The sequence below is a fragment of the Canis lupus genome, chromosome 25 (genome assembly GCF_048164855.1).
Source record: "Canis lupus baileyi chromosome 25, mCanLup2.hap1, whole genome shotgun sequence".
Classification (NCBI taxonomy): Eukaryota; Metazoa; Chordata; class Mammalia; order Carnivora; family Canidae; genus Canis; species Canis lupus.
Genome location: NC_132862.1, coordinates 1,672,113 through 1,693,778, shown reverse-complemented (window position 1 = coordinate 1,693,778; position 21,666 = coordinate 1,672,113). Strand labels below are relative to the sequence as shown.

General features: G+C 39.9%; 1 protein-coding gene across 10 annotated transcripts in view; it reads right to left on the bottom strand.

The window, feature by feature from the left end:
• Window positions 1-21,666, bottom strand: part of LOC140616996 (cyclic AMP-dependent transcription factor ATF-7) — a 95,932-nt gene that overhangs the window by 25,595 nt on the left and 48,671 nt on the right. For 9 of the 10 annotated variants that reach the window (XM_072797690.1, XM_072797683.1, XM_072797684.1 and 6 more), the window contains one exon: window positions 4,693-4,789. In XM_072797690.1, coding sequence (XP_072653791.1) covers window positions 4,693-4,789 — 97 coding nt within the window. Of the gene's footprint in view, window positions 1-183; window positions 344-4,692; window positions 4,790-21,666 lie in introns of those variants that run through there. The other variant, XM_072797691.1, reaches the window with a different exon arrangement.

Sequence of the window (21,666 nt, the reverse complement as noted above, 5' to 3'; positions counted from 1 at the left end):
GCAGAGGGAAGACAGAACAATGTTTTGTTGTGTGACTATCCCTGTAACCCCCTTTCTCCCAGAGGCTGGTTTCACCTCCCTCACCCCCAAACAAAACAAAAACCACCCACCCACATGGAGTTTGTGAAACCTCCAGATCTGAAAATCAAGAACAGTTAAGCAACATTTTCTCTTCAAACTTACTCCCTGCTAGGTCTGAAGTGAGCAGGTATAAGCAGATGGACGTTAAAATCTGATGAGGAGAAGAAACTGAGGATCAGATGGTTGAGTTTGCTTGCTAAAGCTACCAAATAAGAAATGGTGCCTTGTCTTTCAGTGGTCACTGAGGTAAGGGTCTGTTACCTTCTGAAGGCATTCCAGGCAAATCTAGGGGCTGGGGAACAAGACAGCAAGATCATGAGCTAGAAAAGGAAACTGCAAACAATAGAGCTCATTTCACAGAGACCTGGGCCCAGAGCAAATTCCGGAAACCAGGATATTTGGATTTAGATTTGCCAGCCAAAATATCCTTTCAGGGGCTGCACAAATCTTTCCTCAACAGTGCCTCTGCCCTTGGGAAGAGGAAGGCGATCGGTAACCCATGGGAACTTTTCAAGCAACTTGAATTTTAGATTTGAGCTCCTCTCTTCCCATTGTGCTTTTCTAGTTTATGTCTCTTAGGTCAGCTGAATCCTGTTCCCTGATTTAAATTGCTATTATGATGGTTTTCTTTGACATGCTAGTCACCTCAGGGATTCGTTTCATACCCAAACCGCTAAACTGAATGACAGAAACAGAACTCTGTTTAAATGATGTTTTAAGGAGTGAGACCTGGGATTAAAATTGTTCCTTCTAGCATGATCGATTGGAAATAGTCCACTGGGATTTTCCATGGAAAGAGCATAATTTTTTTTTTTAATTTAAACAAAACCTCTTCTGAATCAGAGTGTTTAGAAAAGTTACCACTACCTCCCAAAATAGTTTTAAAAGGTCCTCTGGCAGCTTTGGTTGGCCAATGATGAAGCCACTTTCCCTCCATCCCCGGGTGAGTGGAGGTAACATCATCCTTTATGCTCAAGAGTACTTCAGTAAGGGCACACACAAAAAATCACAACTCAAGTGAAACAGAACAGGGCAGCTAAGGGCATGGCAATGGCAGAAGAGGGCTTTTGCTTCTCTGACCTGAGACTTATATAAACTGCTCCCATTCCTGAACACCCAAACAGCCTGAAAATATAAAGAAAACCCTTAGCATGCTCTGATGATTCTAAAGAAATCAACAAGTATTTACTGAATACCTTCTACATGTTTTGATGCTACATGCATGTACACTTGTGGGTAAATTTGAGGGAGGAGAGGGATAGGAGTATAGGAGTTTTGCTCAAATACAAGACATGGCTTTTGCCCTAGAGAACAAAGAGAATGTTTTCTAGTTGAGGAAATAAACTTATATATATAGATAGCATCATAGTATACAAAAAAAAAAATAGGTGACATGTGCAGTAGAGAATAAATTTGTTGTAGTAATTAAATAAAGACAAATTAATGGGATGTCTGGGTGGCTCAGTGGTTGAGCATCTGCCTTTGGCTCAGGGCGTGATCCCAGGGTTCTGGGATCAAGTTCCGCATTGAGCTCCCTGCAGGGAGCCTGCTTCTCCCTCTGCCTGTGTGTCTGCCTGTCTCTCTCTCGGTGTCTCTCATAAATAAATAAATAAAAATCTTTAAAAAGAAAAGACAAATTAATGACAGAATAGTTAGGAAGTTTCAAGAAGTGAGACTTGAGCTGGGCCTTAAAGAATGGTTTTCACAGGACCCCTCAGTGACTCAGCGGTTGAGCATCTGCCTTTGACTCAGGGCATGGTCCCGGGGTCCAGGATCGAGTCCCACATTGGGCTCCTGCAGGGAGCCTACTTCTCCCTCTGTCTGCGTCTCTCTTTTTCTCTCTCTCTCTCATGAATAAAATTAAAAAAAAAAAAAAAAAAAAAGAATGGTTTTCACTGGGAGAAAGCAGAGACGATTTGGAGGGTTAGGAATAAGGTAGGAAGAGGCACAGAGAAAGGCAAGGTATGGGGTCTGCGTATAGATGAGAAGGAAAGGGTATATTTTGGATAAAGATAATCAAATCAGGGGGAGCCTGGCTGGCTCAGTTAGTAGAGCATGTGACTTGATCCTAAGGTCATGAGTTCAAGGCCCATGGTGGGTGCAGAATCTACTTAAATTACAAAAGAAAGAAAAAAAAGATAATCAAGTATATGTTATAAACAAAGTTGGGTAGGTACCATCAGGCTAGAATATAGAAAGCTTGAGAGTCCAAGTATAAATAGCCTTGAAAGAAAGGCTAAGAAAAGAAAATAGGAAGATTAGCACAGATTTTTTTAAAATTTAAATTCAATTAACATACAGTATATTACCAGAGGCAAAGTTCAGTGATTCACCAGCTGTATATAACACCCCAGTGCTCATTACCTCATGTGCCCTCCTTAATGCCCATCACCCAGTTATCCCATTCCACCAACTCTCTCCCCTCCAGCAATACTCAGTTTGTTTCCTACAATTAAGAGTCTCTTATGCTTTGAGGTTTTTTTTGTTTGTTTTGTTTTTAAATCTGTGGAGAATTTTATTTAGAGGGAGGTGGTTTTTAAAAAAAAAATTTTAAGTAAACTCTATCCCCAAGGTGGGGTTTGAACTCACGACCCTGAGATCAAGAGTTTCATGTTCCACCAACTGAGCCAGAGAGCCAGGTGCCCCAGATTAGGTCAGATTTTGAGCAAAGCAGAAGAATTTAAGAAGACAGGCTTTTCAAGAGAATGCAAGACAGATTAGAATAAGAGACCAGTCAAGGAGGCCAGCCAGGACACTTTGGAGAAACCCAAGCATAATGAGAGTGGTGGAAGGAACAGAATGGGAAGAAAGAATAAATCAACTCGACATTTTTTTTAAAAAGAACTCAAGGTTTTGAGAATACGGATATGATATATCACTGAATAACAAGAAGGAGAAGGTCTAGGGGACAAGAAGAGAAGTTCAGAATTGGGGTGTGGCAGGGGGGCATGAAGATATGAATGACAGAAGACAGCCAAGTAAATGTTCAATAAGGGATTGGAGTACATGTCGGACACCAAATCTTAATTTAGAGAAATGAGAATTACCAGCCTCGACAGGATAACTGGAGTCATGTGCAATGAGATGAGCACTCCAGAACAGAATGCAAAGAATAACAGGAAAATACTTTCTCTCTTTGGGACTATCCTGTATCAATTTCTCTCATCACTCCTGGAGTCTTGGCATAGACCTTTCCACTCATCTGAAATAGCCTTTCCAACCTGATAACTTTGCCTCAACTGTACTTTTTTCATAAACTTTCTCTAATTGTAGTTAATATTCATTCTCTTAATATTTATATTGTTTGAATTATTCACTTGTACTTGACTGCAAACTCTAAATTTTTTTTCATGCATATATGCCTTGACTTAATATATAAGTATGGGGTCCAAGTCCCTGCTCTGCTGTGTCGGGTATACTTGGACCCAAGCTCGAGCTTGTAAATAAACCCTCGTGTGTTTGCAAAAAAAAAAAAAAAATATATATATATATATATAAGTATGTGTTACCTACGTATATTTTTATACCATATCCACTCTTCCCTAAAACTTCCTCCAAGTTTTCTTAAGGATCATCAATGACAATGTCCCCACTCATGTCCTTTTCTAGGAATTATAATCTACAAGCTCCTAGCAAAGTAGCTGGTGGATACAATAGCTATTCAATAAATATTTACTGAATTAATAAGGATTAAGAGATCTGTAAGGGCAAGATCCTTTCTTCACATATAAAAGTATGGAGAGGGGAGTTTCCCTCTTCACTATATCTTGGGTTGCATTTGGCTAGTAATAATTACAAAAATTGTGTCTTATGTGAGTTATTAACTGATGTAATAACCACCAACTAAATCCCTTATTGGCTAAATACTGTGGTAAGCTTGCTTAACTCAGGCTAAATCAGAACCCCTCATAGTATCAAAAGAAAAGGCCCACTTTGTTTTGTATGTCTGCCTAGCTGAAAATGGCACAACAGAACTGCTGCACAATTTGAGAGCAGTTGCTGAGAATGCTCCCCTGAGAATGGCACATGTAAGCAAGACAGTATCTAAAACAACCGGCAAGAGGTTCCAGGTCACCCAAATTGGCTTAGAAAAGTCCCATTGACTAAACGCCTTGTTTGAGCTTTGGAAATATGCCCTCCATACTGTCTGGGTTCATAAGGCAAGTTGAATTTACGAACTGACAATCTGCCTGCTTGGGGGAAACTGACACCCAGTGGAAGAGAAGCAGCCAGGCTAGGTCGGCTTTCTTGCTTTCTTTTGTTCACCCCTTCACTGTGGATAGGGAGAATGTCAAAGGCATCTTTTGTCTGTAAATCTTCCAAAGTCTTAATAAAAAGAAGGCAAGGAGGGAATAGACTGAAAAAAGCCAAGACAAAACCTTAACACACCTACCCTCAAAAACCACAGAACCCAATCTTGTATTAAAAACAGAATGGAGGGCACAATAGAAACTTGGGAGCTTTTAGTGTTCCTTTTTCCTGATTAAATGCAGATCACATAAGGACTCTTAATGGGAAAAGGGGAGTATAGCTCCCAGTACATCTGGTCCCTGGTATTAATCTTAACTGTCTGGTGATACCAAGGCACGTGGCTTCTGGGGCAGCAAATACCTGCAATGATGACTGAGTCAGTTCGGGCTGGGCCAAATTTCAATGTCATCTCATGCTTGTGTTTATGAACTGCCAGGTGGTCCTCGTTTGTAAATCTCTGAAATGAAACAGAAACAGGCATGTGAAAAAAAAAGCGATTTGGTGCCCTTTAAAAATGTCCTACTAAACATCCTGCGATAAGGATGGCCCCTGGACAGAGGGGCTGGAGAGGGAATGGAAAGGAGAAAAAACTGGAAGTGATGGAAAAGGAGAGGAGATGGGTTAAAGGAGAAAATGGAGAAGGGGAAAGAGACATTAGAAAACTGGAGGAAAGGAGAAGAGGAGGGCCGCAGCACCAACTGCTCTGTGGTATCAGGTCCAAATGAGAGAAGTGGACAGATTGCTGGTGAAGTGGGGTCTAGGCAGGAGGCTCCAAATGAAAAAAACATTTAGGCGAGGCTCGTAGCAAACAAGGGGAAAATAATTTTTAATAATAATAATAAAGAGAGAAGAAGAGAAAGGCTGAACACTCGTTGGTCATCACAAAAATAGGAAATTCAGAAAGAACCTCTCCGTGGTGGGGCTGAATTGGACTATTTATGAGGGGGCTAACAGGGAGATAAATTATGCAGGATTAGGAGAACCATTTAACTTCCTGGCCCCCACAGTGCTGCAGCAGGCGCCTGCCCAGCTATTTGGCTCAGGGTTTTAATGAGCCAGGATGGAGCTGTAGAGGACAGAGACCCAATGGCCAGCAGTAATGGCACACACCAGCCCCATCGGCCAAATGCTGTCTCCCCTCATCGGGCAGCTCGCCTGGGCTCCGTCAGCCATAAAGAGGCCAGTGCAATGCTGCTGGCTATATAATGACAGAATAAAAATGCAAGCAAAAAAATTTTTGTTAGGGTAGGGAGAAGCCTGTAGGCGGGATGAGGGAAGGGAAAAGGAGATGGTAGAGAGGTTTCATTTATTTAGGGGTTTGGTTGAAAGGACAATGAAAAGGTGAGGCTGGGTCAGCCTCAGTTTATGACATGTAAGACAGGGTTACTGGACAGTAATTTATGCTCCCACCCCTTCTTCAGAGCGGGGGAGGTAAAGAGAACAGATGAACAGCAGTAATTCAAAAGAATGATACCCTCAAAATTCCCTTTGAGGCTGGCTGGCCTGGTTCCTTCATTAAAACATGCCTGCAACACAGGAACAGCTTGGATGCTGCAGCTTCCCACAGCTCCCTCACCAGCCAGCCTCTGAAACATGCTTCTATTTGTCTTTTTGTTTCTAAAAATAATGACTGGTTAGTTCCCTCTTTTTACTTTCCTCATTAGATACATATATACTTCCCACCAAACACTATACCTTTAGCTCTTTTCCCGCAGTGCTTCTTGACTGCAAACCAAACAGACAGGAGCTAGCCCCACCCACCCCGGCTCCTTTCCAGTTCCAACACTGAACTTCAGTTTAAGTTCCTTTATTTTATCTAAAAGTATTTTATTTAACCAGGCAACCTCCCTCAAATTTGTTCTGAGGCCTATCACCACTAAAGCTAGCTTAAGGTGTAAAGTCCTTCCAGGCCAGGCCTATAGTCCTGAAGGGAAAAGTGGATTTTCAATTACAAGTATGAAGAACCAAAAAGTAAAACTGTCAAAAAACTGCCTGAGTGGTTTCTGATGGCTCCAGGATAAAGCTGGAAAAAGTGTGCTGGAATTTAGCCAAGAACTTTAGTTTTCTCTATTGTTGGTTAACGCTAGGCATCAACTGTTTCCTTCACAGATTTCTCCCTAAGGAAAAAAGGGGAGGCAGTGAAAAAAGGAAGAGAACAGCCTGTTAAGCAGGGCTATGCTATCTGTGGGTTAGGTAAGTCACTGTGAGGTTCTGCGATTGCCAGGTATTCCGTAAGAGGAAGTGAGCAGAATCTCGTCTACAGTAAAGAACCATCACTTCAAGGGAAGAAGAAGAGAAGTGAATTAGGCAGAGGTATATATTTCAAAACATATTGGTGATGTTCTAACCACCTTTTTCAAGAAGATATTTATAAGTACACCAAGGATATTTCATATAGGTAGCCTGAAAACTTTGCACAATGTTCTAGGATCTAGAAGAATGACTTTTAAGCAAAGTCCTTTTCCACTATCAAAAATCAAGTCTGCTTGGGCACCTGGGGGCGCTCAGCAGTATAGCGTCTGCCTTGGGCCCAGGGCGTGATCCTGGAGTCCCAGGATTGAGTCCCACGGTGGGCTCCCTGCAGGGAGCCTGTTCTCCCTCTGTCTGTGTCTCTGCCTCTCTCTCTGGGTCTCTCATGAATATGTAAATAAAATCTTTAAAAAAAAATCAAGTCTGCTCAAAACTGAGCTGAGAGAAAGACTTAAAAACTCCATCAGGTTTTTCTCTGGTTAGGATCACTTAATATTTTACTTCACATAGGGGCGCCTGGGTGGCACAGTCCGTTAAGTAGTAGACTCTTGGTTTCAACTCATGTCATGATCTTGGGGTGGTGAGACTGAGCCTCATGCCAGGCTCCAAACTCAGCGTGGAGTCTGCTTGAGTTTCTCTCCCTCTCCTGCTCATGCTCTCTCTCTAAAATAAATAAACCTTTAGGGACGTGGGGGGACCACCCAGGCACCCTAAAAATTTTTTTGAAGGCAACTCCTGAGGCACCTGGGTGGCTTAGTTAAGTGTCCGCTTTCAGCTCAGGTCATGATCTGGGGAGTTCCGGGATTGAGCCCCGCACCAGGCTTCCTGCTCAATGGGGAGCCTGCTTCTCCCTTTCCCTCTGCTGCTCCCCCTGCTGTACTATCTCTGTCAAATAAATAAATAAAATCTTAAAAAAAAAAAAAAAAAAAGGCAATTCCCTGTTACAATTTTGCTACAAAGTCCCGACTTGTCTTATCTGTCTCTAGTTCTAGTTCCTCCCCTGCTGCACACCCCTGGACTGCACTCCCTTCCAAAATGCCCTGATCCCTGTTGAACTATTAATTTTTCACCAATCAAAAACTGGGACCTGGGGCACCTGGGTGGCACAGTGGTTGAGTGTCTGCCTTTGGCTCAGGTTGTGATCCTGGGGTCCTGGGATCAAGTCCCACATTGGGCTCCCTGAGGGAAGTCTCCTTCTCCCTCTGCCTGTGTCTCCACCTCTCTTTGTGTGTCTCTCATGAATACATAAAATCTTAAAAAAATAATAAAAAAAATTTAAAAAGGGATCACACATATCTTCTCATCATATATATCAAAATGTTTTTTTAAAGATTTTATTTATTTATTAGAGACACAGAGAGAGAGAGAGAAAGAGAGAGAGAGAGGCAGAGACACAGGCAGAGGGAGAAGCAGGCTCTATCTGAAGGCAGCGCTAAAGTGCTAAGCCACAGGGGCTGCCCTCAAAATGTTCTTTATACTCAACACTACTTTGAAACTATGGGAGTCACAAGATCTACTGCTAGAACTTGTTATCTAATGCATCAATAAAAAAGAACACACATGACATTACCAAATTAAAAAAAATTATAACTTTTAGATTTTATTTATTTATTTGAGAAAGAGACAAAGATAGTGACAGAGATAGCAAAAGAGAGCACAAATGGGGAGGAGAGAGAGAAGCAGGCTCCCCGCTGAGCAGGGAGCCTGACGTGGGGCTCAATCCCAGGACCTTGGGATCATGGTGCTTAGGCTGATGCTTAACTGACTGAGCCACCCAGGTGCCCCTATCAAATATTTTTAAAACATTTTTGGTAATTGTATTTTAAAATAATTGATTTCCTTTATAATTCTATGTATTTAACTTTATTAACTTAAAAGCAGTATCCTAGGGATCCCTGGGTGGCACAGCGGTTTGGCCCCTGCCTTTGGCCCGGGGCGTGATCCTGGAGACCCAGGATCAAGTCCCGCGTCAGGCTCCTGGTGCATGGAGCCTGCTTCTCCCTCTGCCTGTGTCTCTGCCTCTCTCTCTCTCTCCTCTCTCTCTCCTCTCTCTCTCTCTCGTGTGACTATCATAAATAAATAAAAAATTTAAAAAAAGCAATATCCTGAAAAAATTAAAAAATAATATTCTGAGAAGGGATTCACAGGCTTCACCAATCTGCTAACGGAGGTCACAATACCACAAAAGTTAAGAATCCCTGACTAAATGAGGTAGTGAGCTTCCAAGGAGGAGGCAAATGGGCAGAGCACTGTCCTGGTCTTGGCTCCAGTCATCTCTCCCTAGAGTTTCTCTTTCATTTTTTTTTTAAAGACTTTATTTATTTATTTATTCATTCATTCATTCATTCATTCATTCATTCATTCATTCGAGACAGAGAGAGATAGAAGGGCAGAGACATAGGCAGGAGGAGAAGCAGGCTCCATGCAGGGAGCCCTATGCAGGACTCTATCCAAAACCCCAGATCACGCCCTGAGCCAAAGGCTCAACTGCTGAGCCACCCAGGCATCCCTCTCTCATTTTTTTTAAAAAAAGATTTTATTTATTTGAGAGAGAGGAAGCATGAACAAGCAGGGGGAAGGGCAGAGGGAAAGAGAGAATCTCAAGCATATTCCAGGGTAAGCAGAGAGCCCAACTTGGGGCCTGATCCCATGACCATGAGATCATGACTTGAGCTGAAAACAAAAGTCAGAAACAGCCCACTGAGCCACCCATGAGCCTCTCTCCCTATAATTTCTAGTATAATTTTTATATGGCTAGAGTAGGAAGGGGGAGAATAAAAGTATACTAAACTTTTTATCAAAGTGAATGTTGATCTGGCTATTATTTTCATTGTTCCTTATATTCTTCCTCATTTATTAAAAGTTAACCTTTAAGGGGGTAGCCTAGCTGGCTTGGCTGGTGGAGCATGCAACTATTGATCTCCTGGTTGTAGGTCTGAGCTCCACGTTGAATGTAGAGATTATATTAAGGGAAAAAAAAAATAAAATCCTTAAAAATCTTTAAAAAAATTTTTAAGGGCAGCCCCAGTGGCGCAGTGGTTTAGTGCCGCCTGCAGCCTGGGGCGTGATCCTGGAAACCCGGGATCGAGTCCCACATCTGGCTCCCTGCATGGAGCCTGCTTCTCCCTCTGCCTGTGTCTCTGCCTCTCTCTCTCTCTGTGTCTATGAATAAATAAATAAAATCTTTAAAAAAAAATAAAAAAAAATTTTTTTTAAAGTTAACCCTTAAGAATTCTCTAGAATGGTCTTGGAATGCGTGCTTAGGAAACCATCCCTCTGAAAGCAATTTCTCAATTAAAATGTCTAAAATCATTAAGTGATAAAATTTTTGACCTTATTAGATTATTCTACTGAATTAAAATGGGTGGAGGGGCTCCCAAAAGGATTTTCTCTTTGAATTATTGCCCACTTAAAAATCTAAGTCTCATTTGTTAGTACCCTTAATGGGTCTTCCTTTGTTCTTTGGTCTTACCTATGACTAAGGTTTTGGCAAACAGCCACTCAGGGAAAACTCACTCTGGTTGTAGGGTAAATAATAATAATTTTCAAGGAATATGTAGATATTAACCATCTCCAGGACAACAGAGGGCTGATTATCATTAAAAATGGAGACTGAAGAATATAAGTCATACTGAATCAAGGAGGCAGTTTATATGCCTTGGGAGAAGATTTGTATAGTAACATGGTTTAGCATCTAATTTGCTCAAGTAAATGAATGAGGGGAGTTTCTTGGCATAAATGGGTGAGAAGTATACTGTGGTAATGTGCACCCTATCTAGAGATCAAGATGATTTAGATCTGCCCTATGCAATATGGGAGCCACTACTAGCCACACACTGCTATTGAGCACTTTAAATGTAGCTAATCTGAATTGAGATATACTATAAGTCAAAACACACTGGACTTCATGGATGGAATACAAAAGAAGAAAAAAAAAAGAAAGTAAAATATCTCATTAGTTTCAGGTTGATTACATGTTGAAATGTTTTGGATATACTAGGTTAAAATAAAATGTATTATTAATATTAATTTTACTTATTTACTTTCACTTTTTAATGTGGCTACTAGGAAATTTTAAATTACATATGCGGTTTGTACTATATTTCTTTTGGACAGCTCTGATCTCGATAATATCCTCAAAGATCTGATGGGAATTTTAATCACATGCCAATCTTGAATCTTGCTTTCCAAACCCATTTTCTCTAAATACAGTTTATACTATATGGCAGCGGTTCTCAACAAGGGACGGCTAGGACCTCCAGGGGACATTTTAGCAATGTCTGGAGACATTACTGCTTATCACAACCAGGGGGATGCTACTGGCCTCTCTAAGGTAGAGGCATGGGATGCTGATAAATATGCCAAAATGCACAGGACAATGCCCTAAAACAGAGAATTATCTGACCCAAAATGTCAACTGTGTCTTTGTTGAGAAATTCTGCTACACCGTAACAGGGAAAGAGAAAAGAAACAAGGGGGAAAAAAAAGGCTGTTTTTTAGTTTCCCTTGCCAAACTGCCAACACATGTTTTTGGATCTAAAACTTGGAAGGAAAAAAACACAGGCAGAAAACTCCCAACCTCATTTTATAAAATGGCTGATGTACTACAGATCTGCAAATACTTAGGACAGGGAAATTAGGAAGATGGGAGACAGAAGGCACTATAACTGGGAGAAGACATATTAAGTGGAATTCTCACACATTGCCTTGTTAGTTACAAACAAATGATACAGAAGAAGCAAATCGAAACAATTTTGGCTACTTTTGATTTTTACTTCCCGAGGGAGATTTTCTTAGTTTAAGAAATGTTAAGAAACCTAAAATGGAATGTCAGGGGTATGAGATCAATCTGAAAACTGTTACCAGTTGCAGAATGGGCAGTATAGCTTCTCATTAACAATTTTCCACAGATCATTAAATAAATAAACAAACAAACAAATAAATAAATAAAATCCTTTCTATTTCTAGGCAATTTAATTCTCACCTATCCTTCTGTGATAGGAGAATCCAGAATCTTATCTACTAACAACTGACTAAATACAGAGCTAAGTCAAGAGTTAGGAATGGGCTGAAGAACAAAGATGGTGGGAACTGTAAGTCAGGAATACATCTCAATGAATGAAGTTTTAAGATTCTAAATTTTAAAAAACTGATCTAAAACATGTATCCAAAAAACATATTAAGTGTACAGCTCAATGAATTTTTAAATTTTATTTATTTACTTTTATATATTTTTTAAGATTTTATTTATTTATTCATGAGAGACACATACAGAGAAAGAGGCAGAGACACAGGCAGAGGGAGAGGCAGGCTCCCCACGGTAAGGTCTGCATCTCAGGACCCTGGGATCACGCCCTAGGCCCGAAGGCAGACACTCAACCACTGACCCACCCAGGTGCCCCTCAATGAATATTTTTAAAGATTTACTTATGGGCAGGCTGGGTGGCTCAGCGGTTTAGCACTGCCTTCAGCCCAGGGCCTGATCCTGGAGGCCTGGGATCGAGTCCCGCATCAGGCTCCCTGCACAGAGCCTGCTTCTCCCTCTCTGCCTGTGTCTGTTCCTCTCTCTCTGTCTCTCATGAATAAATAAATAAATAAATCTTAAAAAAAAATATATTTACTTATTTAAGAGAGAGAGCAAGGAAGCCCAAGTGTAGAGGGCAGGGGGGACAGAGACAATCCTCACTCCCTGCTCAGCATGGAGCCCAACCTGTGGCTTGATCCCAGGATCCTGAGATCATGACCTGAGCTGTAACCGGGCACCTCATCAGTGAAATTTTTTAAATTTATTTAATTTTTTTTAAAGATTAATTAATTAATTAATTAATTTATTTATGAGAGAGAGAGAGAGAGAGAGAGAGGCAGAGACACAGGAGGAGGAAGAAGCAGGCTCCATGCTAGGAGCCCGACGCACCTCATCAACGAAATATTTATTTATTTATTTATTTATTTATCTATTTATTTATTTGTTTTGTTTGTTTATTTATTTATTTATGATAGACAGAGAGAGAGAGAGAGAGGCAGAGACACAGGAGGAGGGAGAAGCAGGCTCCATGCTAGGAGCCCGACGTGGGACTGGATCCCGGGCCTCCAGGATCGCGCCCTGGGCCAAAGGCAGGTGCTAAACCGCTGAGCCACCCAGGGATTCCCACCCCCCCCCCCGCCTTTTTTAAAGATTTTATTTGGGCACCCCCAGTGGCCCAGCGGTTTAGTGCCGCCTTCAGCCCGTAGTGTAATCCTGGAGACCCGGGATCGAGTCCCGCATCAGGCTCCCTGCACAGAGCCTGCTTCTCCCTCTGCCTGCCTGTCTCTCTCATTCTCTCTCTTTCTGTCATGAATAAATAAACAAAATCTTAAAAAAAGACTATATTAAAGATTTTATTTACGAGAGAGAGAGAGAGAGAGAGAGAGACACAGGCAGAGGGAGAAGCAGGCTCCATGCAGGGAACCTGAGGTGGGACTGGATCCCGTGTCTCAAGGATCAGGCCCTGGACTAAAGGTGGCGCTAAACCACTGAGCCACCTGGGCTGCCCAATGTGTGAAATTTTATATAAGTAAATGTTGATGTAATCACAACCTAGATCAGGAACCCCAGAAAACTTCCTCATATCCCTCTTTAAGCTTTTAAGTGAAATAATTCTATAAAACAGTATAATACCTGGCATAGAGCATGTATTCAGGTAGTTCTCTACATTTTTAATCTCAAGGTAAACAAGACAGGTATTATAGTAAAAACAAGTTTTTCCTTGCAGAATAACTCTGAACAAGTTAACATTTAGAGAGAGTTCTTTTCTTAATCCCACTAAACTAGTCTCCCAGAAACATTTTGAAATAACAGCACTAAGAGAAGTGAAGAGAAGGCTCAGGGCAAAGGAGAGCTCAAGCCAACTAGAGCTAAATTTTTGTCTGTTGATTCTGAGCCAGGCACAAGCATATGGGCATTAGAAATATAATAGTTTCAAGCTAAACCCTTGGTAAAGTATTGTGACCAATGAAATTTCTGTGCAATATGCACTCAAACCCTAGCCAAATTCATTCCTGAAATGTTTTTTTTGGCTACCGCAGCTCCAGTTTCCATGTGGATTTGCCTCACATTTAAAAATGCTCTAATGCCTTGACCTATGATTAATACATGTGCCTTTCCTTATTTCAGAAGAGCAGACTGGGGGAAGGAGACAAATTAGAACTCTTTAGTTATTAGGAAATGAGCCCTGAATGCCTAAATTATCAGGGAACAATACAAGGAACTGAGTTTATATTTGTGATAATCTAAAAGTTCATTTATGCTGAAACCTAACTATCCTTTTTTCCAAAGTCTCTGGGTCTGGCGGTGCTTCATGGACAGAATAGCTTTCTTTTATTACAGTATCTACAGATGGACATATTTTAATGAAAGAAAATTGCCTAAAAAGCCATAGAAAGCCTAAAACCCAGGGGGAACAAGCTCTAAAATACAGTGATATCAGTGCTAAAAAGGGTGAAAAATAATCCACCTTTTTATGAACATTATTTAATCTCTTCAATTGATCACATATTCTGAAAAGAGAAACAAGGAGATCTACAACAGTCCTAATGCTTCCCGCCCTCATCACAGGGCTTCTATTCCCAATGCAAGAGACTGTTTTTGTTTGGGAAAGTAGGGAATGGGAGAAGGGAAAGGACTAAATACACACACCTCAAAGCCAATATAACTTTCATTTGTGCCTTAGTCAATCTTAGGTTCCTGTTCTCTACTTCAAGATGCTGCTATTTACTAAATGAGTCACACATCCTGCTTTGAATGCTTCATGGCTCTTGAATGAATCATTTCAAAGTACAGAATTGTTCAACAAATAAATACAACCACAGCAGTGGCAGCTCATAGGCTGCATGTGTGAGCAAGGTAATTTATAGAGGAAAAGTAAGAACAGGAAACTGCTTCCCAAAATACTCCAAGAGAAAATGTAGTCAGGGCAGTGAAGGAGGACAAACCAAAGGGGGGGTGGGTACCCATCAAATTATACCTAGAGTAAATTCCTCAGTCTATGGAGTAAGGAATTTTCTGTTTGGGGAAGGTTGTTTGAGTGTCTTAAAGAGAAGATTCTATCAGCTGACTAAATTTAGTCCACTGTAAAAACAAGTAATTTTAAGAGCAGAGACATTATTTGGTAGTTGGTCTAGCAATGAAGCCAGCTAATAGAATATAAGTTCCTCAAGAGCAAGGATCCTCTTTGTTTGTTCATGGAAGAACCCAAGCACCTAGAACAGTACCTACACAGGGCAGGTATTTAATTAATATATGCTGAATAAATGCCAATTAGCATATACTACCGAAGAGCTACAAAGCATCCCTAAACTTAACAAAATTCTTATCCAGTGTACAATGGTGGGAGTATTTTCATTATATCCAGAAGGGGAGTGGGTAAATACCCAATCTTTCCAATAGAACTAGAGGCTGGGTCCATACAGGACCAAGAATATTTTAATGTGAGGTGCTTAGAATAAGAAACAAATACAATTTCAAAAATTAACAAGAAAAAAATCAAAATGGCAACAAAGGGGATTTAAATCATTGAAAAGAATTTCTTGATTCTGAGGAGAAGGGGGTTGAAATCATTTCCAAAGGTGATTTTAAAGGAGTATAAAATGCATTAGTTTTCTGTCCTCTTGTATTTTTATGACTTTATTTTTTCCTATTCTTCCACTGATATTTTCTATCCAGGTCACACTCTCTATTGATCTGCAAAGTCTACTTGTTTTCAGTTTTGTGCCCTCACACAATTTGCCTATTCTCAGCCATGTCTTCCTCTCTCTCCTCCGTACATTCAAATCCTACCATTTTTCCAAAGCCCAGTTGAAATTCGATTGCTTTTTGAAAACTTCTCTCATGCCTCTTTAGCAATCGATCTCTCCCAAATTTGTGTGGTACTTCTATGTTTTGTAAACGTAATTTAGAATTTTGGTCTATGTAGTCTCACAGTGTTATCCTTAAAAGTATACTGCAGGGATGGCTCAGTGGTTAAGCATCTGCCTTTGGCTCAGGCCATGATCCTGGAGTCCCAAGATGGAGTCCCATCATCGGGCTCCTGGCAGGGAGCCTGCTTCTCCCTCTGCCTAGGTCTCTGCCTCTGCCTGTGTCTCATGAATAAATAAATAATACCTGGCTGATCCTGCCAGTAGAATATGCTTGTCTCAAAGATTGAGCCATGCATGTCTAGGTACGCATGGCTGGCACAGTGAAACTGCAAATGGCTCATTAAATCAGTTACGTTTAAAAAAATAAATAAACCTTAAAAAAAAGTATACTGTAAACCACTGGAGGATTAAAAATGTATCCTATACTTATTTTTTACCCTCTCACTTGCCCCATTTTGGGGCTTGGCCTAGTGGTGAGTACACAGTAGTCAGTAAATTCCTGTTTGACTGGTTGGGTCAAATTTTATATAGTGGTATGAAAATAACTGTTCAAAAACTTTATTGCCTTTGGGTCCTAAGACTTTAACAGGACACACTTTCAGAGTGATCTGATGCCTTTCCATTTTCATTTTCAAAGTATACGTCATTACTCTAGTAAGTTAAAACTTGTGTATCCTCTCTACTATTTTGTAAGACACCAAATTCCCTTTATTACAGAAAGGCATCTTCAGCATGCTGGAGTTACACTGCTGCTGTATGAAAGGACATCGATACCATGTCTATGGGTCAGTTCACTTTCTTCAGGTAACAGTCCCTTGCTGAACTTTATTCTACTACCAACTAAAATGTTTTGTGCAAAAGGTGTCAATTCAGAAACAGCAATCTTTTCTCTCTTCACTCCCCAAACAACTAGTGGTAATTTTAACTACATCCTTTCAAGCACTGTCTTTTAGGATCCCAATTACTTGAATTTGGGCACAATATCAGCATACCATAGTAGTCAAAGCAGTATTAAGAACTGGATTCTTTCTTTTATAAAGTGTACCTTGGAGTATCTGACAAGAGGAAAAGGTTGATTACAATCTAGTCAACAAGTCAGGTGGTGGAAGGAAGAATTAAAACCACAGTTGACAATGAATTGCTAGATCTTCACTGTTAAGATCTGAGATTAATATCAATGCTTATTCTCCATCATTCAGATTAATACAACTATTCCTCTAATTGCAGAAGTCTTAAACACTCAGCCATACCTAATCACTCACTTTAATTTTGGTTCTATGTTCCTTCCTTTTGTTTATAACAATGTGAAAAATCATGACCCCACAAGTGGGGTCTTGTGCCAAGTAAGTTGCAGGTACCCAATAATCAGAGCAAAATGCAAATTAAGCTCCAAAGGTCATACAGGCCAACTCCTACAGGGATTGAGCAGTGTAGGAAAGAGGGTGGCAAATGTGATTTCTTACCAGTTTAAGCTGGGAAAGGTTAGGTATTTTGTTTTTAAATTCTGCTTGTTGCTCAATGCAACTGAGAAATATAATCTTATTTCAAGTTTCAATATACTTAGCCAAAGTCCTAGTCATCTCAACTTCTTTTTCCGTGGGATTCCCTAGTATCACAGTAAACCAGTAAGCATATATCTTCTCTTTTTAAATTTTTTATTTATTGTGGCAAAACACATATAACACAAAAGTTACCACTGTAGCCATTTGTAAGTGTACAGTAAACTAGTAAGCATGTATCTTCTCTTTTTTAATTTTTTATTGTGGCAAAATACACATAAAAGTTACCATTGTAACCATTTGAACCATTTTTAAGTGTATAGTTCAGTGCTATTAAATACATTCACACTATTTTGCAACCATCACTATCATCCATTCCTATAACTCTTCATCTTGTAAAACTAAACTTTAAACCTACTAAACAGGGCAGCCCGGGTGGCTCAGCGGTTTAGCGCCGCCTTCAGCCCAGGGCCTGATCCTGGAGACCCCGGATCGAGTGCCACATCGGGCTTCCTGCATGGAGCCTGCTTCTCCCTCTGCCTGTGTCTCTACCTCTCTCTCTCTGTGTATATCATAAATAAATAAATAAAACCTTAAAAAAAATAAACCTACTAAACAATAACTTCCCATTGCCCCTTCTCTCAGCCCCTGTTAATTACTGATACTTTGTGTTTATGATTCTGACTACACTAAGTACCTCGTGTAAGTGGAATATTTGTTTTAATGACTTATTTCATTTAGCATGTCTTCAAAGTTCATCCATGTTGTGGTATACTGCAGAATTTCCTTCCTTTCTAAGGCTGAATAATATTCCATTACCAAATTTTGTTTATCCAGTCATCAGTCCTGATGAACATGAGGTGTTTCCACATTTTAGCTATTGTGAATAATGTACCTATAAATATAGGTGTACAACTATCTCTTTAAGACCCTGCTTTCAAATCTTTGGGGTATATACCCAGAAGTAGAATTGCCGAATCATATGGTAATTCTATTTTTAATTTGTTAAGTAATCACCATATTGTTTCCCACATTGGCTGTACCATTTCATATTCCCATCAACAGTGCACAAGGTTTCCCATTTCTCTACATCCTTATCAACACTTGTTCTTCCCTGTTTTGTTTTTTTTTTTAAGGTTTTATTTATTTAATTGAGAGAGAGAGACAACATGTATACACAGAGTGGGGAGAGGGAGAAGCAGGCTCCTCACTGAGCGAGGAGTCCAACCTGGGACTGACCTGAGCCGAAGGCAGATGCTTAACCAACTGAGCTACAAAGTTGCCCCTGTTTGTTTATTTTAAAGTAGCCATTATGGGGTGCCTGAGTGGCTCAGTCAGTTCAGTGTCTGCCTTTGGCTCAGGTCATGATCCTAGGGTCCTGGGATGGAGCCCCAGGTTGGACTCTCTGCTCAGCGGGGAGCCTGCTTCTCCCTTTCCCTCTGCCTGCCATTCTGCCCCTCCCGCCCTGTACTCCTCTCTGTTAAAAAAACAAACAAAACAAAACAAAACAACCCATCACCACCACCACCAACCACAACCTTAAAAAAAAAAAGTAGCCATCTTAATGGGTTCACACCATTGTGGTAGTTCACTGTAGTTTCGGTTTGCATTCCCTTAATGATTAGTAATGTTTAGCATCTTTTCATGTGCTCATTTGCCATCTGTATATCTTTTTCAGGAAAAAGGTCTATTCAAGTCCTTTACCCATTTTTCAATCAAGCTGTTGTTTTGCTGTTGAGTTTTAAGGTTCTCTATACACACTGGGTATTAATCCCTTATTAGATATATGATTTGCAAGTATTTTCTCCTATTGTGTGTGTTGTCTTTTTATATTGTGGACAGTGTCTTTTTTTAAAGATATGTCATTTCATTTTTTATTTGTATGTAATTTATATTTTATTTTTTAAAAATTTTTTATTCAAATTCCAATTAGGTAACAATGTAATATTAGTTTCAGGTGTACAGCATAGTGATTCAAAACTTTCTTACAACAGCTGGTACAAATCACACATGCCCTCCTTAATCCCCATCACCTATTTAATCCATCCACCCACTCACCTCTGACAGGGTCTTTAAAAAAATTACTATTATTATTTTTTTAAAGTAGGCTCCATGCCCAACATGGGGCTGAAATTCATGACCCCAAGGATCAAGAGTCGCATGCTCTATCAAATGAGCCAGCCAGGTGCCTCTAACAGTGTCTTTTAATGCACAAAATTTTAAAATTTTAATGTTTAATGTGTCTATGTTTTTATTTTCCAAGAAATCACTGCCAAACCCAGTGTCATGAAGCTTTTTTCCTATGTTCTCTTCTAAGAATTTATTGTTTTAGATCTTACATTCTGGTCCCTGATCCATTTTTAGTTAATTTTTACATATGGTGTTAGGGGTCCAACTTTATTCTTTTGCATGTGGAGATCCAGTTTTCCTAGCACCATTTCTTGAAAAGACTTCTATCTCCACTGAATGGTCCTGACACCCTTGTCTAAATTCATTTGACCACATATGTGATGAATTATTTTGGGGATCTTTATTCTATTCCATTGGCCTATATGTCTGTTTTTATGCCAATACTACAATGTTTTGATTACTGTAGCTTTGTAGTAAGTTTTGAAATCAGGAAGTGTGAGTTCTCTAATTTTGTTCCTTTTCAAGATTGTTTTTGTCATTCAAGGTCCCTTGTGATTATATATGAATTTTAGGATAGGTTTTCTATTAATAAAAAAATGTTATTGGGATTTTGATAGATATTGCATTGAACCTTATTGCTTTGGGTAATTTTGATATTTTAACAATATTAAGTCTCTCATTCCATGAACATGGGATGTGTTTCCATTTATTTACATCTTCTTTAAGTTCTTTCAGCCTTTTTTTGCAGTTTTCATTCTCCAGGTCTTTCACCTCTTTGGTTAAGTTAATTCCTAAGTATTTTATTCTTTTGGATGCAACTGTAAACGGAATTTTTTATAATTTGGGTTACTGACTAGAATCCTTTCACTTCCTCTTGCAGGACTCCCTAAGTATTTTTTTCAAGTAAGGTCTGGTGGTCAGGAACTCCCTCAGCCTTAGTTTATCTGGGAATGTTGTCATTTCTCCCTCACTTTTATTTTTTAAGATTTTATTTTTTAAGTAATCACTATACCCAATATGGGGTTCAAACTCACAACCCCAAGATCAAGAATCGTGTACTCCACCGACTGATTTAGCCAGGTACTTCTGCCTCACTTTAAAGGGCAGTCTTGCTGGATACAGGATCTTCAATTGGAAATTGTTTTCTTTTAGTACTTTGCATATATCAGCCCACTGTCTTATGGCCTCCAAAGTTTCTGATCAGAAATCTGATCATCTTACGGAGAATTCTTTGTGATGATTCACTTCCTTTTTGCTGCTTTCAAGATTCTGTTTTTGTTTTTTCAAAGTTTGTTTTTAATGTGTCTTGGTCTAAGTCTCTTTGAGTTCATCTTACCTGCAGTTTGCTGAGATTCTTGAATATTTATAAGTCACGTCTTTCATCAGATTCAGAAAGTGTTCTGTCATTACTTCCCCAAATATCCTCCCTGCCCTTTTCTCTCTTTCTTCTTCCAGGACTACCATAATGTGTATGTTGGTCTACTGAGTTGTATCATACAGGTCCTCTAGGTCTGTTTGCTTTTCTTCAATCTTTTTATTTTCCGTTCCTCACACTTGATAACTTCCGTTCTCCAATTTTCAAGTTTGCAGATCCTTGTTTCTGCCTCCTCAAACCTACCTTCAAATCCCTCTAGTCAATTTTTCATTTCAGTTGTTGTACTTTTCAGTTTCAGAACTTCTTTTTGGTTTCTTTTTAGGTTTTCTATCTCCTTATTGATATTTCCATTTGTTCACATACTGTTTTCTTAACTTTTTTAAAAAAATATTTATTTATTCGAGAGAGAGAAAGAGAGCATGTGCACGTACAGTAGAGGGAATGTGATGTGGGGCTCAATCCCAGGACCCTGGGATAATGACCTGAGCTGAAAGCAGACACTTAACTGATGGAGCCACCAAGGTGCCCGTTTTTTTTTGTTTGTTTGTTTCTTTCTTAAGATTTTGTTTACTCATGAGAAAGGGGGAGAGAGAGAGAGAGAGAGAGAGGCAGAGACAGAGGCAGAGGGAGAAGCAGGCTCCATGCAGGGAGCCCGATACGGGACTTGATCCTGGGTCTCCAGGCTCAAGCCCTGGGCTGAAGGTGGCGCTAAACCGCTGAGTCACCCAGGCTGCCCTGGTGCCTGTTTTCTTAACTTTTGCTACATCTTCCTTTAGTTCTTTGTATAATCTTTAAGACAGTTGTTTTTAAGTCTTTGTCTAGTGGATCTGCTATCAGGTCTTTTTCAGGGAGTTTCTGTTGATTCATTTTTTCCTTCAAATAGGCCATACTTTGCTGTTCCTTTGTATGTCTTGTGATTTTTTTGTGTTGTTGTTGTTTTTGAACCCTGGGCATTATTTTTTTAAGATTTTATTTTGTAAGTAACCTCTACACCCAACATGGGGCTCAAACTTACAACCCTAAGATCGAGTTGCATGTTTCACTGACTGAGCCAACCAGGTGCCCCCAACACTGGGCATCTGAATCTGTTTAACAAAGTAGTAACTCTGGAAATCAGATTCTTCCCCTTCCCCAAGCCTTGTTGATTTTTATTATCGTTTTTGTTTTTGATTGATGTGGGGTGTC